General features: G+C 40.2%; 2 protein-coding genes across 3 annotated transcripts; one reads left to right on the plus strand and one right to left on the minus strand.

Annotated features, from left to right (window-relative positions):
* The first annotated feature begins 86 nt into the window (after positions 1-86).
* REXO4 (REX4 homolog, 3'-5' exonuclease) lies at positions 87-5,532 on the plus strand. Its single transcript, XM_054848671.1, has 8 exons — positions 87-467; positions 793-1,151; positions 1,444-1,599; positions 1,818-2,011; positions 2,437-2,525; positions 3,107-3,181; positions 3,875-3,949; positions 4,692-5,532. Exons 1-8 carry the CDS (start codon positions 276-278, stop codon positions 4,791-4,793), a joined length of 1,242 nt encoding a protein of 413 aa, XP_054704646.1. The 5' UTR covers positions 87-275; the 3' UTR covers positions 4,794-5,532.
* STKLD1 (serine/threonine kinase like domain containing 1) lies at positions 5,306-19,581 on the minus strand. 2 transcript variants are annotated; one of them, XM_054848669.1, is made up of 19 exons: positions 19,427-19,581; positions 18,813-18,908; positions 18,290-18,334; positions 16,892-16,966; positions 16,154-16,258; positions 15,876-15,946; positions 15,125-15,240; positions 14,533-14,645; positions 14,271-14,431; positions 13,687-13,817; positions 12,976-13,059; positions 11,530-11,646; positions 10,812-10,946; positions 9,794-9,922; positions 8,567-8,695; positions 7,509-7,637; positions 6,919-7,056; positions 6,531-6,610; positions 5,306-5,437 (listed from the first exon to the last, which is right to left on the minus strand). In XM_054848669.1, exons 1-19 carry the CDS (start codon positions 19,439-19,441, stop codon positions 5,390-5,392), a joined length of 1,917 nt encoding a protein of 638 aa, XP_054704644.1. In that variant the 5' UTR covers positions 19,442-19,581; the 3' UTR covers positions 5,306-5,389. The 2 variants fall into 2 exon arrangements, with proteins under 2 accessions (XP_054704644.1, XP_054704645.1); XM_054848670.1 differs by lacking the exon at positions 10,812-10,946.
* Between the last annotated feature and the right edge of the window lie 82 nt (positions 19,582-19,663).

Here is a 19,663-nt window from a genome sequence, read left to right on the forward strand (position 1 = left end):
TCCGTGCTGTTCAACCTGTGCCCTGACAAAGCCCCACGCCTGCGCCACGGCAGCGGGGGTGAACCCACCCCAACTGCCGGGCCAACCCGCACCGGCCGTCAGGCCCTCACCGGGGCAGGCCCCAGAGCCCGGAACCGAAGCGCGGGTCTGCGTTCCCCGCCGGGCCGGTGCGTCGCTGCGCGGTCCCGGTCCCGGCGTGGCGGGGAGCGGTAGCCCCAAGCCCGGTTGGGACTCGCTTCCCCCGCCCCGGCGGGCCCGCAGAGGGGTCGGGCCGCATGGCGAAGCAGAGCCCCATGGAGCCCGAGACGCCGGGCGCCGCGGCCGGCGGGAAGGGCAAGAGGAGGAGGAGGAAGGTCTGGCACGGCCGTGGGGCCGCGGCGGCCGCGCCGAAAGGCCCCGCCGTGGCGGCCGCAGCTCCCCCCCGCAGCCCGCGGGAGTTCTCCTCCAACTGGAAGGCGCTGCAGGAGGTGAGGGGAGCCGGAGCCATCCCCGGGGGTCTGGGCCGGGGAAGCCGCCCGGGGAGGGCCGGGGCCATGCTGTCATTCTGACTGCAGTCCACGCTGTAGGTAGTGATTACGAAAATTAATAATAATCTGTGTGTCAACAACTGAAGGGCTCGGGCAGGGATCTGGGACGTCCCGTAGCAGGTAATTCCCCTAGAGCCAGCTGGAGAGCGCAGGGCCGCTTGGCTCTGAGGCAGAACACCGAGAGCCCTCAGAACGATGGCGGGGCCAGAAACAGAGGGAGATAATCCCTTTTTCCTTTTTTTTTTTTTTTTTTAAATCATTTTAGCTACTGAAACAAAAGGCAAATAGCTCCAATGAGTCCCTCTCTACATGTCAAACATACACCAAAAAGAAGCATCTGCTCCAAGTGGGAAATAGCCAAGAAGTCCCAGCTATCAATGGGAATGGGAATGTGGTAAAGGCCAAATCCACAAATAAAACAGACGATGGTTCTGCTAGAGACAATCCTCCTTTGGCTAAGCCAAAATCCAAGAAGGTTGCAACAGATAAGAATTTAAATGGCACCAAAAGTGATGGAAAAGGCTGCAAAGAAAAAAAGAAAAATGGCAATATTTTAAAGGAGAAAGGTGATATAAAACATAAGAGGAGGAAAGCTGAAGAACATGCGGAGCAGCAACCCAAAGAGTGAGTACTTCAGGAATCACGTGTGTATGTGAATATTTATTTTGGAGGGTGTACATAGCACACAGCAGTACGTTCAAAACAGCTGTGCTCTTCCAGACTAAATTTTGGGAGAAATAAGATGCATGCTGCCCCTACTCCTCAGATATAGCAACAAACCTGTGTAGGTGACAGTATGAGACTCATTTTCACAGAGTTAATTTCTTGATTTAAAAAATAAATATGCTTTTTCTACACTATAAAGATGCAAGACTGCTTTAAGACCATTAAATGTAATTAAATCTGTACTTACCAGGGCTGAAATCTGGTTTGATGACGTTGATCCAAAAGATATTGAAGCAGCGATAGGACCTGAAGCAGCAAAAATCGCTAGAAGAAATCTGGGGCTTGAAACAGGCCAATCCAAACAGTCTGTGGAGCAGGTGCTGGTTAAAGAAAAGGCTTCTGAAGGGTGAGTGGCGTTCCAGTGGGAAGGATGTCAGCAGAGGCATCAAGATTATCTTCTAATTACTGTGATTTGCAGGTGCACAGCATAAGCTGACATCTCCCCAAGTCTGCTGACAGACCAACTGCTGAGTTTTCCCTGTTTGTCTCAACACATGAACCTTGTGAAGTCCCCTGTGCAGTCCCTGTCACAGAGGTGTCACCGGGCTGTCCTTTGTCTTCTAGGCTGACACGAGCTATAGCCATGGACTGCGAGATGGTGGGAGTGGGACCCAAGGGTGAAGACAGTATCGTGGCTCGTGTGTCCATCGTGAACCAGTTTGGAAAGTGCATTTACGACAAGTATGTCAAGCCTACAGAAGAGGTGACTGACTACAGAACAGCTGTTAGTGGCATACGCCCTGAGAATATAAAAACAGGTAGGAGGGTTTTTTCCCCCAAAATGTTCTTTAAGGAGGGAGAGTTTAACAGGCTATCACAGAAGCCTCGTTGGCTGAGCTTGGATAAGTTTTAGACCTATTTTGGGAAATGGAGAACAAAATGTAGTCTGAATGCTAAGAAAACTTGTGGGAAGAAGTACTTTTTACAGTGGTCACTAATGCCCTAGAAGAAATTAACTTGTGGATTATGGTATTGGAATAACAGGAAGTTTATTTCCTCTTAGTGCTATGCTCTTTATGGAATTCTCTGTGCTCTTGTAACAAGCAGAGGATTTAGTGCACTGTACAAATTTGTGTAACTACAGTCCCACAGCCTTCACAAAAAATATGTACCATTTTAACTGCAGTTTGCATAGTTGTCTTATTCATCTAATGGAAAGTATTTCATTGTGTGGTATTTTTAGGTGAAGATTTTAAAACGGTTCAGGAGGAGGTTGCTGACATCTTGAATGGAAGGATTTTAGTTGGACATGCTTTACGCAATGATCTAAAGGTACATGGCTGCAAGTTTGTTATTTTGAAGATAAGGCTCCAAAAAATTAAGATTGATTAAATTTCTAATATATCTTTCTTGATCAGATAAACACACCTAAACTCCTAGAAACTACAGCTTTATCACTCTTATCTCAGTTTCTTGTTATTGCACGCAGCGCCGAGTACAGCCCTAGTCACTTTTCCACTCAAGTTCTTCAGCTTCCAAACTCTGTGGCTAATAGCACTCATCTGCTTGCTAAAGAGCCAGGAAAGAAACAGAATGATAAAAACCTGTTTGCGTGCTTTGCTTAGCCCCCAAAGCTCAACAGGCTGGTCATTGTTACCAGAGACAGGTATCTTACGCTGTACCAGCACTGCAGGTAGTCTCTACAGGTGGTGCCTCCAGATTCAGTTCTGTTTCTCATGCTAAGTAGAACTGTGGTTTTTGAATCCAGCCAGTGTCTGGATGATCTTGGTCTTGTTCATTTGTGGTTTTGAACTCTTATCACACATGGAAGGAAAGAACAGGAAGCTGTATATTTGGCTGTATAAATTTCCATGCAACAGCACACTTTGGACTGGAAATGTAATTTCTTCTAGGTCCTATTTCTCGATCATCCTAAGAAGAAAATACGTGACACACAAAGGTACAAGCCTTTCAGACAGAGAGTCAAGGTAAGAACCTGATGGGAAGCTGTGCCTCAGTTAACTGACTCTTGAGCTGCTAGCTCACTCCTATGCTTGCCCCTACCTGGCCCTGTTCCTCCTTTCCTACCTGAAACAGGAATTCCTGCTTTTTGTCCTTTGAAAATCCTAGTCTATTTGAATGCTTATGTAGTGTTTGAAATATATCAGTAAGTTGCTTAGTTCAGTACAAACATTAGCAGTAATAGCTGTGCACAAAATTCAGCGGTCCTCCCGTTCTTTAGCACTTGCGTGGTCTTCATAAGGCTTTTCTGGAGAGCAAACTAAGACGGTACACTTCTACTTACAGTAAGGCCTATGTCATCTTCTTAGTATCATTACCATAGGGATACAAAAAAATTAGATGGCTTCAAGTTTCTGCTTAGACTGCAGGAATAAAGGTTCAGATTATGGGGAGATATTTTAAGTTTCATAACTATATACTCAGATTTTCTTTTTCACAACAAAGCACCCCAAACATAAATCTTGGGGTTATGGTAACACACAGAAAATCCTCTCAGCAGTGCACACAAATCTCATAATTCATGAGTAGTTCTTGCCAGTTCACCAGTAGAAGCTGAGATGTGCTATACTTTAAGGAATACACTTAAATATTTTTATATATGCACTACTTGAAATATATATATGTGTATAACAGCATGATTCTGTCTTTTCTATTTCTAGAATGGACGGCCATCATTGAAACTGCTCTGTGAGAGACTGCTGAATGTTCAAGTGCAGACATCAGAGCACTGCTCAGTAAGTATCATCAGAACATACATTTGTGGGTAGATCAGCAAGGTACTACACATTAGCTGTAGGATCCAGGTTCAATCCAGAAGGCTGTGGCTTCATTCTAGCCTCTCAGTGAAAGTTAGCAAGCTCTGCTTGGACATCAGCATACAGTAAGATTGTCATCTAAGCTTGCTTACCATTATGTGTCTCATACCACTTCGATTATTTCCTTATATTCATGAACTACTTTTGCACAAGGCAACTGTGTTTTGTTTAAGTATTAATTCTTGTTAAGATCCCGGCAGAAAAAAGTAATTCGCAAATATTGACTGCTTACCTTAAAAGCAGCATTCTGCACGGTTGTACTGTGATGGGTTGGATAAAACAGTGTGAGAGCCTACTATGAATCTCAGCAGTTAGCTCCCTTCTTTCAGTGGATGGGAGGCTATAATAGAGGAATGCACAGAAGCAGCAGGGCAAATTGTAGGGGTATCTGCAAGATACTGTATCAAGAGTATGTTTTCATTATGGCTTTCCAAGTCACGATCAGGAACAAGTGCATAGCCTTGTGGTGAGCCATGCATTCTGAACACAAATTCATCCCCTTCCACTAGTCACAGAACCGAAATCTAAAAAGAGATTATGAAATGTTAACTGCAAGGATTATTAAAATGATGGGAAGATTTAACTACTTATTAGCAATAGTGTTGTTAAGCCATGTCAGCTATGTTTCATCAAGCCTCCTGTTTGTTCTGTTCTCTTTTAGATTCAGGACGCACAAGCAGCTATGAGACTGTACACCTTAGAGAAAAAGAAATGGGAAGCTGCTGTTAAGAACAAATCTAACAACAAAAATTGTAAAACTTGAATGATCATACCCTGTGTTTTTATCTGCAGCATTTGCTGGTTTCATGTCACATTCCAGGTCAAATTTAGAGAACTGACAGCAGCTACTTCATAAAAATCAATCAAAAGACAATACTTCCTAACCTGGTCCATGAATGCTGCCATACTACTGCTAGTATCCCCTTTCTGGATGGTACCTGTGCTTAATGCCTACTACTGTGTTTAACAATACTTGTAACAAATGCCAGCATTTGTCAAGTACTTCATCAGTTAAATTTCTGCAAAGGAAACAGACACTGTATAACTCAAAAAAAATAGTGCTTTTAAATTATGATAGATGAACGAAGAAACTCTCATGGCTTTGCTGAAACTCCCAAGACTAAAAATCTTTATTTCAAATATTTTAAAGTCTACAAAGTAAGGTGAATTCTTAATTATTGCTGTTAGTCTCACAGTTGTGGTACCTTAATCAACATAATATATAACTATTTATGTATTATTAGTGGCCCAATATTAACCTTGCTGGTGAGAAAAAAAAAAATCTTTCTGGAGGTTCCAAGCTTTTACATCTGAACCAGGAGTGTACAAGTCTTGTTGTTATACAAAAAGTTTTTTCCTTTACCTCTGCAGTTTCAAAAGCGTTGCATCCACAAGGGTCATTATCTCCTGGAGAGAAATGTAAGAATCATCAAATATAAGATTACCTTGTTGCTTCACTTATTTTTATATTCCTTTATTAATAAAAACAGTGTCTAACATAGGCCTTTAAAGTGAGTGGTGTTATAAACATACATGGGGTCTGATTCTGCAAAACCCAAAGCAACTGCAGTTACCAGACTGAATACGAATGCTGTGATTTAAATAATCTAAATGATACTGAAGACAGCAAGGAATGGGTTTCAGAGCTTTTAGCAGTTGCGTGTCTCTCACACTGTTTTGCCAGAAGAAGTGTTCTGGTCTTGTCAGTCTCTGCTGTCAGCAGGGGACACAGGGAACAAGTTATGTTTATAACAGAGGAGGTAGCTTGCTTCTCTTTTGAGATTTTTTTTCTGCACTACCTTACAGCTGCAGTATTCATTAAAGTGGTACAGGCAACACCTGCAGGAGACACTGGAGAACAAGTTTGTGTGTAACTGTTTGAGACAAATTATGTAAGCAGGCTAAACACCTAACTAAAAAGAGCAAAGTTATAAAACTAACCAGTTTTATTGACTTGATGAAAAAACTTGTAATCACTGGTTTCCTGACAGCAAGCCATTGCGAAGGAAATATTAGTGTAACACATTAAATAGCTTGAATAACTGCTGTTTCTGGTGTTTCAACAGTTACCTTTTTTTTTTTTTTCAGTTTTTCAGTATACTTGTTGGAATTTAATATAAGTTAAACCTTCAGGCAAACTCACAAGGGTTTGTTTTGTTTGGCTTTTTCAAGATGTCACTTACGAAGCAAAAATAATTGGATGTACTATACTTATGCTTTATTTCTGTAAACTTTAGCCTGTTCTACTAAGAACATAGTACATTAATGCAATGCAACATTGCAAGAGATCACAACATAGTTTTAAAATATTACAGCATAAAGAAAAAACTTCCAACTACTTGTTTCCCGTAGTTAGAAATACTCTTACAAAATTGCTTTTCACCCCATGTACACATAATTCTGTAGATTTCTGCACTATGTAGTTCCAGCTGTTTGATAAAATCCATACCAGAAATATAGTAAGCATCCACCCTTTATCATTTCAGTGACTTCTACATACCATGCTAGATGGAAAACAGTTTTTTATTTCAAACAGCAGTTCTTCCATTTTCTGGGACACCATATCCAGCACAACATCGTCTGTAATGTAAATGAACAGAATAATTTATGGTTACTAGCACAACCACCAATGGTTTCAGCAGGAGCTAAAGGAGAGCAGAGAGAGGACAGATCTACACAAAAAAAAGGCAAGATAAGATGATGTTACAACATTATAACATCAGAGGGGCATTTATAATTACTCAAGAACTCTCAGTGCCAATTCATCCTCCTTTCTCAGATATATAGTAAGTTTTTCTGAGAGCAACTACTATGTTCCCTGAGCAGCTGCTGTTATGGTTTTGGGGGTGGGGGAGAGGAAGACTCAATAAATAACACCACCATCTCACCATACTGAACCATCTCATTAGTCAGCACACAGATACTTTCTACCACTTCTGGATCATCGAAGTGAAGGTGGTAGGCATCTTTGATCAGGTTTATTCCACTGCCTTTTGAATCCGTTATAAATCTCAAAGCTGCTGTTTCTGAAAGGAAGACAAACACTGCTGGACTAATGGGTAGCTGCAGGCTGCATTATCTGCTCTCCAATCCCCTGCTCCAGCTAGCACGCAAACGTGTAATATTTTTCCAGGAAGTCATGCCCATTATTTTCAGTCTTCCTAATGTTTTCACATTGATTGAGCTCTACCTTTTTACACAGTTGAAACAACTTCACTGTAAAATAAATAACACAACACTCAAGTTACTAATAGATCAGATTGTGCTGATCTAATACTTCTCATGCATGCACGCTGCGTCCATGGGAAGGAAAAAATTCACACTTCCAGTTTCACTATTTCCTCGTCCAGTCCCATGAGAAAAGATTAATTTGGGAGAGCAGATGTCAATCCCAATCCCACTAGGAACTCTTGACTATACAGAAACATCCACTTCTGAGCTGATTTGCAATTAATAAAAAAGAATCACTGAATGTTACCAGATAGCCTTAGAAGGCTTGCTAATGCCAGGCAGGCGTTCTTCACCAGCACTGGTCTTTCTGGGTTCATCCTGAATGCATCCAGCAGAAGAGCTGTTGTGGGCTCATATTCATTTTCAGTTAAGCAACCTTTAAAAAAAAAAAAAACCACCACACAACAAAAACACACACACAAACCCCCAGAACTTCAATATATTCAAAAGCCTTTAAAACACTCATCAGCATTTCAACTTCTGCCGCCTGTTTCTGAAATGACTTTTTAATTATGCAATCAAGGTTAAAAAGAAGAGACATGAAAACCTGTATTGCAGTAAAAAAGGCCCAATAAAGTTTTATCATGAGTTGATCCAAGGGTCTAGGAGAAATTTCTGATACATCTTCTATATGAAAATTCCCTTTCATTCTCCAAGCCAAAAGGAATGTAGAGTCCTGAATAACTCAACCTATTCTGCTGGTGGGTACTAAAGCGAGATTGCTTAAGGTGTTTTACTCAGCTCTTCCTAGCTGAACAATGGTATAAGCACAGGGCAGTCAGTAAACATACGGCAATATTCTTGCATGAGGAAGAAATAAGACACAGTAGTACTGCAAGGATGTGTTTCTTAGTGCACATAATGAAAGAGAGATGGTTTTAATCTGAAATATTGTTCCCAATTTACAAAGCAAATGGCATAAAACCAAACCTCCCAGCCCATGCTGCACAACACTAACGCTGAGGTCAAAGGAGTAACACAAATGGGATTCTTGGCCTTAAGAGATAAGCCAGAGAGAATGCTCTGCACAACAAGGTTCTTGCAGCTGCCCATCGTTACAGTACCTATCACCAACATCTCCTTATATAATTGCTACAGCTCAAAAATAGGTCTCTAACACTCCCTAATGAAACAAGTGCACAGAAAACTGCTTAAGAGAGGATGCAAGTTCCTAACTCTGCTGCCATCTGCAGAGCCTGCTGAGGCCAAGCAGCCTGTATTTCAAGGCTCACCACCGACAGCCAGCCATGTCTGGCATACTAGCCTCTGCCACACACAAGGGACAAGGCAGCTGGGAAAACACACCTTGGAGTGACAATGCCCATAGAGCAGAGCAAGCAGACTCCGTAACTGCTCCATTCCGGAGATGCTCTTGAAGGACCGCAGAGGTAACAGGGACAGCACTTTTCAGCAATGCTTGGTCTACGTTATTCTCTGAATTACCGTAACAAAAAGGAAATGCATCAGAGTTATTTAATCAAGTAATGATGATACAAGCACGTTGTATGTCAAATTACAGCAGTAAAACCTTAATGGGTGATGGCATTGGAGTAATGCAATGTTATTTTAGTATGAACAAAAACAGAGGGAAGGAACTTAAAACATACAAAACCAAATCAAGCTTTACAGGACTAATAGTAACATTTATTGCAGAAAGCTGAACTTCTCCAGGAACCAGTTTTCTCTGCCATTTAAATTATACACAGGGATCACAGCATGAAGCTTCCAAAAATAACCACCCTTTTGACAGAATATGGTCTGCAGGATGGATATTTAGCTGGTCATATAAATCACATGGGTGGTTCGTTGCACAAAACATACCAAGTGCAACTGCACACATTCTGTGCTTCCAACTTCCGTTGATGATTACAGCACCACATACCTATACAAGAACATGTCACAGAAACAAATCCCATAGAAAACTCCCAGCATGGTCTCATAAGAAGGGGTCAGCTCAATCAGCACTCCAACACTGTGGGATGATGTCCTAAGGCAATGGGAGAGTAGTCTTGCTACCTTGCCAATCACATTTCTTTTGGAAAAGCAAGTCTCTAGGATATGTCCAACTTAAGATTTAGCCCAGTGCTGCCAAGAGAAGTGCGATGCTTAGGAATAAGATGCTGTTAATTCCAAATGCTATTCCGATACGTAATCTAATATGCTGTTTGCACTGCACTCCCTCTGCCAAGAGGGGAGCAAAACCACATGACTGACAAACCAGAAACTACACATACCCTTCATTTCTGACAGTCTGTTCATAAGCCATATCTTGGCCTAAGCAGTAAAGATTGACTTTGACACCTTATCACAAAAAACATTGCCAAAAAGTCTGCATTAGTTTTCAGTTTTCCCTCATTTAATTCTGGATGACTTACAAGTTATTCTAGTAGAGCTGTGGAGATATCTGTCCAGAACAGGAGAATGAAGAAAAATCCAGTCCCGGCAGCAGGATGTCTGAACTCAATTAGGCACAATACCTGCTGCCTTCCAGTCACATGAGTCTGGGCACAATACTTGCTGTGTTCTACTTACCACTCACAGCCAAGCTCCACAGCACTCCACAGCAAGAGAGGCAGATCTTTTCATTATGAAGAAATTTTCTTACAATTGACAGAAGGTCTGGAATTACTCCAGCTTTCCCTAGATTCTCCGCAGCAACTTCTGAAAAACACAGATATTCTATAGAATCTGGTATTTTTGTCCTACTCACTGTCCTCGCAACAAACAGCACTACTAACCATATTTAAACAGTGATAACAAACCAGTAACATGATACCATCAGCTGGACAAAAGAAGCACGAACAGACTGAATTCTTTAACAAGATGCACTTCAGCAGTGTTTAGCACAAGTGACCCTTTCAAAAGGCTCTTTGGCCATGCTTTTTCTTTACAGGTCTGAAATTTACAGAGCAGAAAAGGAACTGGGAGGATATAAATTACTGTTTTTCAAATGTTTACAATTTAGCAATTCAAGCTACCTCAGCTTCAGAATTTGGCAACAGTCTATAAAAATAGTTTGGTCTGAGATGGTAAGTTTATTTGTACATGACACTGTACTTTTTTAAGATTATCCCCCTGCTGCTAAATCCTTCTGTAACCATTTATAAAAACATATATAACTGACATGGAAAACAAGTAAAAATACTGTAAATATTTAGCAATTAATCTCAGGAGAAAAAACAAAGTAGAGAAATTAGATAGAATTGTTTCAATTCACCATGGCACAGCCAGAAATAGAATCCAGGTTCTATGCCCTCATTTTCCCAAGCACTATTATTTACACAGTTTGTACTTGTTTCCAAAACAAGATGAAATACAGGACCACTCTAATAGATACAATTCTGTAAGCACCTGAAGCCTCAGCAGTGTATCTTATACTGTCAGGAGTGTTATCTTCCCAATATCTAGTCAATCTTCCTGATATTACCCCTATTAAACTAATACCTACAGACACCCATATCTCTCAGTGAAGTCACTGCATTATATCTTGGATTAAATTATAAAGCTAGAAATAGAAGAATAATCCCCCAAAATGAACAAGGTGACCCACCACTGGCTGAAATCATCATCAATAACGTGCAGACCAATGAAAGTAACTCTTCGTTTTCAGAGTGTTTTCTCACTACATCTAACAGACAGCTGGTCACATTTTCATCCAGGGCCGTCATCACATCCTGTTCTAGAGCTACCAAAAGTAAACATTTGACCAGAACAAAGATTTCAGTGGTTTTGAATGAAGTCTGAAGCCCCAGCTGTCAGCATAAGTAAAACATTCAATTAACAAAATTTCTTCACATAACATATCCAAAAGTTACTTTAAATTTTCTTTCTCTGAAACACAATTCTCTCTATTTTCAAGCTTGTATCATTATCAGGTGTTATTGGGGTAAATTGCCAAGAAAGTGACAGCAGGGACCACACAAGAGACCAAAAAACACTTCTATGGTTTGAAATTCAAATACCAGAACAACGAGAGTCTCTTATTTATGCACTCTAGTAACACTCTACATAATATGAAAACAAACTTAGTAGCCTAAGATCAGGAGCTTGTGTTTAAAATTAACACTAACACAGAATTCATGTATGCCAGTCCTGAAGAAAGTCCATGAGAATCCAGATTCCTATTAAAGCTGGTTAAAATCCTCTATTACTTTAAATTTATCCCCTAAGGTTTGAAATGGGTTCAGTAATGATTTTATCTGCTACATTTAACTTTACAAGAGATTGGCTGTATTACCCAGCATAAGTTGGAAGTCTCATAACTGTACCTTGACTAAGAATTTCAAGCAATAAACTGCAACCATCTACTTGTAACTTCAGAGAATCAGTATGAGTCTTCATGGCAAAAGTGATGAATTCTGTGAACGTTAGCAGGTAGGGAAAGGCTGTAGAGAAAAGAAATTATTTGAGACAACATTCAGTTACAGAGTTTAGAATGCTCAGTGGGTATCTATACTCCAAAACACAAGAGTTCCAGTTTCAAATAAATCTGAGTCCCTATGGACGATGTGATATGGCAGAACAACATTCTTAATCAAAGAGAACAAAATGCAAGTATAGATGGAACAATACAGAGTGAATTTTGTAGTCTCTATGGGAAATGTCTCTTATTAAAGACAGCTGCAAGGCTACATGAGCTAAGTGTAGCCAGCACATTGCTCATTAAGTCCCACTGACATTGTTCACTGACCATGTGGCAAGTTGTGGGGGAGGATGTTGTGCATGAGCCCAAACCCATGCTTTTCAGAACCTGTGGGGAAAAGTATTTCACCTGGTCTCCTAGTTCTAGGAAGACTTTGAGCTTCTGGAATAGCTAATACAGCTATTCAGTGTATTCACAAATATACGATAAAATGTTGATGAAAAACTGGATGTATTTTAGGGATCCATTTTGAGCACCTTCAAAGATGTAAGCATCAGTCACAGTAAGCCATGGTGCAGAAGTGCCAAGCAAGACTGCCTTGTCTTGCAGTCAACAGGACTGAATGAGAATCATGAAGATCCATTTATTTTGTTATTTATAACCAAAGCCTGCTGTATAACTGAGTAAAGATTTCTTCAGTAACAGAGTTGAATATACAGGCAACCAAGGAAAAAAACAAATTTTTTCCTTATCAACTACAGAAATGAACACCCCTGTGTTTTAACATCGTAAACCAATGCCAGCATTAAAATGCTATCGCTATCAAATGACAGCATATTTTATAACTGAGTTAACAAGGTGCTTTGAAAATATTAATCTTGATCTGAAAGATTAAGATGAAAAATGTGCAGATGCTGGCAGAAAATACACAGTGTTTAGTCACACAGCTTTACTAGATGCACAGAAAATCAACACATGAAGCTTCCTTTTTGCTCCATCAGTCTTAGAGCCCTAGGCATTACCCCCAAGTTGCCCCAACGCTGATATGAATTACCTTCCTCAAATGTCATTTTGCCAGTTCACCTCAGTTGCCAATTAAAGTATCACTAAGTTGGGTTTTTTTCCAGTGCCCATTTTTCTTATCCTGTAAAACACCTCTACTGTTCAACAAAACCATATACAAAACAAGTACCAACACAATCGCATCAAATAGTGGCCTATTCCAGTACATTCCAAAAACAAGAAATAGGAAGAGAGCAATTTCATTCTCATTTATTGTCATGAGAAATTTTTTCCTCTTCTTATCTCAAAATGTAAGGAAAGAGCAGAATAAATTAAAATAGTGCCTTACCACTTTTATCTCTTACAAAGCTCACAAGGTGCTGAATGGCTTTAGCCTGTGCTTCTTCTATATCCCAGAAAGTCTGCATGAATTCTACATAAACCAAGAAAGTTCTTCTAACCATTTAACACAAACACTTACAAAAAGCACTCAAATTTTCTCTATTTTGTGCAAGATGTGAATTCATATAAATGAAAATATAATTTGTGGTTGTTGAAAAGAGTACATCTTTTTCCCCCTAATGCATTAAACATTTAAATATTACAAAGCATTATGATTCACCTGTATAATCTGTTTATTAGGCATTATATATTTGGAGGACCTTTTGGAATATTAAGTCAGAGCAGGAATAGGGGCTTTAAGTGCATTATTCCAGTAGCCTGTCTAGATTAATATCTTCCTTCCTTAGGAGGAAAATAATGGAGAAGATCCTTTGGCATAAACTGGCAAACATGTTAGAAGACAGACCAAGTGGGGCTCCCCAGTTTTCTGAGGAATGATCTCCAACCCCATTTAACTTGTGCAGCAGGTATGGCTGGTAATCTTACAGGGTTATAGAAAAGACTGTATAGTGATCCTTCCTCCAAATAGCATCCCATTTTGTTTCAAGTAAAATGAATGTCCAATAATTCTTTTTCAAGTAGAATACATGCTGATTGGAAAACACCTGGTTATTTCCTATGAAAATCACAATTACATTAATCTTATTTTCCTTATTACCTATAACACTTTCGATTCCTCCCTCAAGGAGCACATCTATTATTTTGGGAGGCAAAGACTTTTTCAGTTTTACTGAAGAGGCACCAGCAGCAGTCAGGCATTCCTTAATAAATGGAACATCAGTCAGATCCCTAGAATTATGAGACACAAAAGCAGTACCAATAAGTTAGAACTGGTAAGTTACAAAAAGTTTTTCACAGGCTTTGTTTCATTTTGCTATAAGAAGCTAACAATACTTCTTTGAAGACTGGATTATTTTTGACAGAACTTAAACAATTTACTTCAAAACAGCTAATGAAAGAGCTTACACTGAGCAAGCCATGCTTAGGCTTCAAGTTAATGGCTTGTAAAATTGTGTATAACATGACTTTATAATGTAACTCTTCAAAAAAAGGACACCTACACATATCAAAATGCCACTTCTGAATGAACACCAAGTCTTTGACTTTTTTAATAACTCAATTTGTTGAGGCAGCAAGATCAGCAGCCTTGACTCAATCTCTTTCAAATAGTAGCTAACATTCCCATCTTTGTGAAGGCAGATGGGGTTTAGGACAAAAAAAGGGAAAGCATCCAGAACTCACTTTGCTGTGGGTCTCATGCTGGGCTGAATCTGTAGCATCATAAATAAAATTGGAAATAAAGGCAAAGAGCTGTTATCTCCATTTTGCATTAGTGTCAGAACTCCCTCAAGACAGCTGGTATCCTGTCTAATATCCTGCAGTAATGAAGTTATCTCTTCTGCCTGTAAAGAGTATAGTATCAGTAGAGCTTTCGCACACTCGTTTAGAGATATCCTAGTGGGCCAATGACATTTTAAATCTATAATGAAACATTATTACATACATTCAGAACAAAGCAGGTTGCCATGTCAAGTAGAATACAACCTAGAGACCAGATGTCAGATTTCTCAGTAAAAGAAAAACCAAGTGTTTCTGGAGCCATCCAAGACTTGCAATCTGTTGAAGTAAGAATCATACAGTAATGCTGCTGGCATTGTACCATACACAGTTTTTGCTTGCATGTGCATGAACTGCAGGCAATTGTTTTATGTCTAAAAATAACTTAAAGATATTCTGCAGCGACTAGACTTTTTTACTGGTGATATGCCACAAAAGACTAAGGAACAAGCTATGATGAATGAACAATTTTCTAAGATGTTACTGCGTATGTATCAAGCTAAAAAGGATTCCAACTACATCTAATGCTGAGTTCTGAGACTCACAGACATATCTATAGTTTTCAATTATAAACACAATTAAGGCTACAGGCAATCACCTATGAATATCTTATTCATACTTTAGAAGACAAATAGTATAATGTGAAGAAGGGGGAGGGAAGATAATTTTTTCCTCTTCAGCTGATTTTTCTCTGAGGACTAAAAATATCTACCATAACTGAATCTTTTAAAAAAAAGTAAAAAAAACCAAATATCTACTTTCTTCCACTCTTATTTTCCATCTCATCTCATCTGTCATAAGTGTTTCTGTACTGAAGTCGCTAAGCATGAAGGAATCTTCACCAGTCACAAGTATGTTTGATGGCTTGAGATTTCTGCAACACAAACATTTTCCATCAGCCTGTGAAATTAGAGTCTAATGACATATAACTACAGGTTCCCAGCATCTTTACACATCAGAACATTTGGGTTTGTAGGGGTTTTTTTTTTTTTTAGATGTGTGGGGGGGGGTAGTAGTGAGCGGTTTGGGATTGTTTTTGTTTGTAGTGTTTTGGGCTTTTTTAAATATAAGTGATAATCAACTGAAATACAATTATTTTCTTCTTTTACTGTGAAATGCTTTGAAATTTGTGATTGTGACACAAATTTATCTGAACATGGAATGCAATGGTTGTCTCTTACTTTAGATACACAAAGTATACCTTGTCCATCACAGCCACCAAACTGCAAGCATTAACAGATATTCTAATATTAAAATATTAGAATTTTAGCACAGGCAAAAAAATTAGAGAGAACACCTCACTCAAATGGCTAGTTCTAGACAAAACTCAAGAAATAGATCATTTCAGAAGTCACAGAAAACTAATCTATATATGAAGTCCAGAATTTCTACCTCCTCTTTCCCCTTTTGGAACAGTAAAATTCACTGCCTCTAAGTGAACAGCTGTGCTGAACCAACAGCCACTGCAAAGAACAATAACCTATCAAAGAGAACAAGATTTCTACTCACCTGTGGAAAATATTTTGTTTGTGTATATAAAACAAAGCATCCACCATCTGTCCCAGGAACTTCAGAATCACCTGTTGAGGGGAATATACATGGAAAAGTAACAAACAGAATAACTTCCAAATATTTTTTGGAAGATAGCTTCCAAAACCACCCTGTAGCATAACACTGTGCTTTGAAGATTCTGGGGAGAACTTTGAGAAAGAGGAAATATAGAGGAAGAAATATAAAAGCAGTGAGACACTGTCTGTTCAACAAGATGCCTCTTCTGTACTTTTTACCATGTCTGTTATTTTTTCTGACTTGTGCCTTTTTTCCTTGATTACAGATGAAAGATCTCCTTGGCCCGAGTGCTCCATTACCAGACAAAGGAACAGAGATGATATCTGTAATAAAACATTACATCAAAATTGTCTAATTGTTCACAGGTAATAAGATATCCAGTAAGAAAGATAAAACCAAGCACTTGACCAAAAAGGTGGGTGTGATGTTCACCAAGGTGAACCAAGGTGTTCCGAGATGATCAATCTCTCACAGAGGAGACAATATCTCCTTTTTTAAATTAAAAAAATACTGCACATTGGTTGTTTTTTTAAAAAAATTATCAAGCATTTTATCCAAAGCCATATGGCGCAATACAAGTCAAATATACATCCATAAAATCAATGCAAACTTTGCATGAGCACTGAATAAAATATGCAAATAAGTAGGGCTTTCAGCTTCCTATAGTCTCCTATAAAATGATTTTCATGCAGGCATGAAAATCAGTATTGCACACTGATTCACATCAGAATCTGAGAGTCAGCGTGCAACGCTGCCATGCCATGGACTCCAAACCATGTATCTTCACAGCTTTTCAGCATGTTTATTCAGGAGTTAAAAAAGCAGGTTTGTTTCAAATCAGATAAACATTTTTAGCATCTCATAGCAATGACCCCAAATTTAAATCTGAAAAAATGCTTACAGGCCTACAACATTAACCATGTGTTTCAGTTTAACCACTCCTATTTCATTCTCACCTCGTTATCCCAAGTCACAAACAATTCCTTGTAGGCACAGATGTTTGAATGATGAAGTTTTAGCAAATCCTCTGCCTGCATAGAATAAAAAAAATAGAGAAAGAGTTTCCCATAGCTACACAGTCCTTCCCACTGAACAGGGCCTTAAATAATATCCTTAAATAATATCCTAAGCCAGTTCCTGAATTGTTCATGTCACCTGTTTGATCAAATCCTTTCAATGTGCAAGATCCATTGTATATTTGCATGTACAAGCATCAAGTTAAGGAAAGTATTTCAGTAAGACTCTATTCAATGTAATGCTGTAATAGCCTTGTGAAATTCAAGGATACGAACTGATCCTTAGGGAGATAATATGTAAACAACCCTCTTCAGTTCCTTACATCCAAACCTGAACACACATCTTAGAATGTGAAAGTCAAGATGATTTTTCTAGCGTAGCCATTATTTCCAGTAACCCCTATGCAAACTTGAACCACAGAAATTATGATGACACTAGTGAAATGCTTATCTCCTTGAAGTTGGTTTCCATATAAGGCTCTAACAATTACCAATTACTTTAACAATTTTGCTGATGATGTGACAGGTAAAAGGAATTCAACTTACTCTCCTATGGTTCTGTTTGTGGCTGTGCAGACACAACAGGAAAAACTAAGATGATCCACACTCCCAGCTAGCACAACTCCATTTATTTCAACAGACATGTGCATCAGCAGAAAAATTGGATCAAGCTCTATCAGTAAAGCCAGTCTCAGCACATAAAGAAGTCACCTCTCGAGTAGGATGAAGCATCTCTACAGACATGTATTCGCATTCATTTTCAACTGCAGATGTCATGCATACTGGACACTGTGAGACTAATCCATCAGGTGTTACTGCACATACTTTGTTGAAACAAACTGTGGTATTTTAATAGTATTTCTGAGGTTGCTTTCTACTCAAGGCATTGAAACAAGTTTGCAAAAAAGCACGAAAGGAGAAAACTAGTCAAATCATTCACATAAAAAAATCCAACTCTGGGAAATTAACATATAATGAAATAGGTCAACTAGAAATTGAGTTAATAATAATAAAATATAAACAGACCAAGGTCCTCCTTCAGCTTAAAGACCAAAAGGATGAGCTTTGCATTTTGTCTTTAGCACAAAACAAATACAAACCCTGAAAAAGGACTATCCTCTGAGAACAGCTGTCCATTTGAATCTACATATTCAAATATAAGAACAATTAATACAAAATCCTGGCCTGAGCTCAAACAGAGGGCAGGGAGAACACCCTCAGGTAGTCCTACATGATTTACATCTTAGCTATTTACTTAGTTAATCCTTGTAGATAAAAGACTTTGTTAAGACTTTGGTCTCTGTTAAGTGAAGTAGTAAAGAAAAACTGCACTAATACCTCCTTCAAGGCCTCATTTGCTTGTTTTTCTTCAATGCACTCAACCTGCACCAAACAGAAGAGAAGGATGAGATTGTAATAAAGACAGCCAAACTTTAAGTCAGAACAATCTTGCCAGGATGACTGGAACTGCAAATCGTGTATGAATTAGCATAAATTTTTCAATGATAGCTCCAATCTCTAATGTTTGGAGCAGTCTTGTTGGGAGATAGCCAGAATCAGAGCTTTAAATGAGTCTGCGACAGCTAGCCAGTCCTTCTTCTGCACCGTCAAAGTAGCAGTAAGCAGGGATGAAAACACATTGGATGGACCTAAAATAGGCTGCTCCCCTTTCCCCACTTCTAACCTCATTATTCTGGTAAACTGATCTAAATCCTCCAATTTCCAAAACAGCAGCACAGTAAGATGTAAGCCTGCTCTTACCCAATAGCCAAGCTCCCTAACATGTTTGTTACTATCAGAAGGCCCCACGGAGATGACAAACATGCCAATGGACTTGTTTTCCTAGCAACCATCTCCTCACCTGCTTTATTATATATTTCTTCTCTGCACCCTTTTCTGTTTTCAATTCAACTACCAGCATAGTGCCCAGTGCCCCCGGCTGCAGCTGCTCCAGCACCTGCAGGGCAGAAGAAACACTCAGCTTCAAGGTGTGGAACAACCAAGGCAGAAAATCCCCTCAAACCACTTTCCCACAGGCACCCTGCACACACCTCCAGTTCCCCATGGCAGGACCGCAGGCACCCCCATCTGCACCCCAATTCTCCAGAGGCACACAGGCCTCCCCCTCCACTCCAGGACCTTCCTCCTCACTCCCCGCTGCTGCACAGAACACCCCCCTCCCCCAGGGCTGTTCGTATCTCAGCACATCCCTCCCTGAGACCATGCAGGCCCCTTCTCAGAGCAGTTTATACCCTCATCAAGGAAGGCTACACAGCCCCTCCCCGGGGCCACCTGCGCCTCCCAAGGCCACTCACACTCCCTCCCCATGGTCAGGTACTACCCCCGAGGTACCTACACTCCCTCCAGGCCACAAACCCCAGAGCCATCTGCCCCTCAGGGCCACCTACACGCCCTGAAGGGCTACAGCCACCCCCTTCCCGCCGGGCAGGGCCTGGCCCTTCAGGCAGCAAGCACCTCATATTTCTCCATGGCGGGGCTCGGCCTCCCGGCGAGACAGGTATGGAGAGACCCCTGGGACTATCAGAAAGCCCCTTAACCGTTAGCAGTGGATGCCCAGCAGAGCAGGGGCACTTTCAGACCAAAAAGCACCGTTAGAAGCCCCCAAGGCAGAGCCGAAGAGCAGGCCCCAGGCCCCCAACCCGCCCCCGCTACGCGACCCCTCAGGGGCGTTTCCCCAGCGGCCGGCGCGGC

This window comes from Grus americana, chromosome 20, assembly GCF_028858705.1.
Source record: "Grus americana isolate bGruAme1 chromosome 20, bGruAme1.mat, whole genome shotgun sequence".
Taxonomy (NCBI): Eukaryota; Metazoa; Chordata; class Aves; order Gruiformes; family Gruidae; genus Grus; species Grus americana.

What these genes read in the sequence shown, in the direction of transcription:
- REXO4 (XM_054848671.1), top strand. Translation starts at nt 276, where the DNA reads ATGGCGAAGCAGAGCCCCATGGAGCCCGAGACGCCGGGCGCCGCGGCC. An exon ending in GCGGAGCAGCAACCCAAAGA is followed by an intron (nt 1,152 to 1,443) that starts GTGAGTACTTCA and finishes TGTACTTACCAG; the next exon opens with GGCTGAAATCTGGTTTGATG. An exon ending in AGACATCAGAGCACTGCTCA is followed by an intron (nt 3,950 to 4,691) that starts GTAAGTATCATC and finishes GTTCTCTTTTAG; the next exon opens with ATTCAGGACGCACAAGCAGC.
- STKLD1 (XM_054848669.1), bottom strand. An exon ending in CTTTGTAAGAGATAAAAGTG is followed by an intron (nt 11,647 to 12,975) that starts GTAAGGCACTAT and finishes TTTTCTCTACAG; the next exon opens with CCTTTCCCTACCTGCTAACG. An exon ending in GTGGAGCTTGGCTGTGAGTG is followed by an intron (nt 8,696 to 9,793) that starts GTAAGTAGAACA and finishes ACGGTAATTCAG; the next exon opens with AGAATAACGTAGACCAAGCA.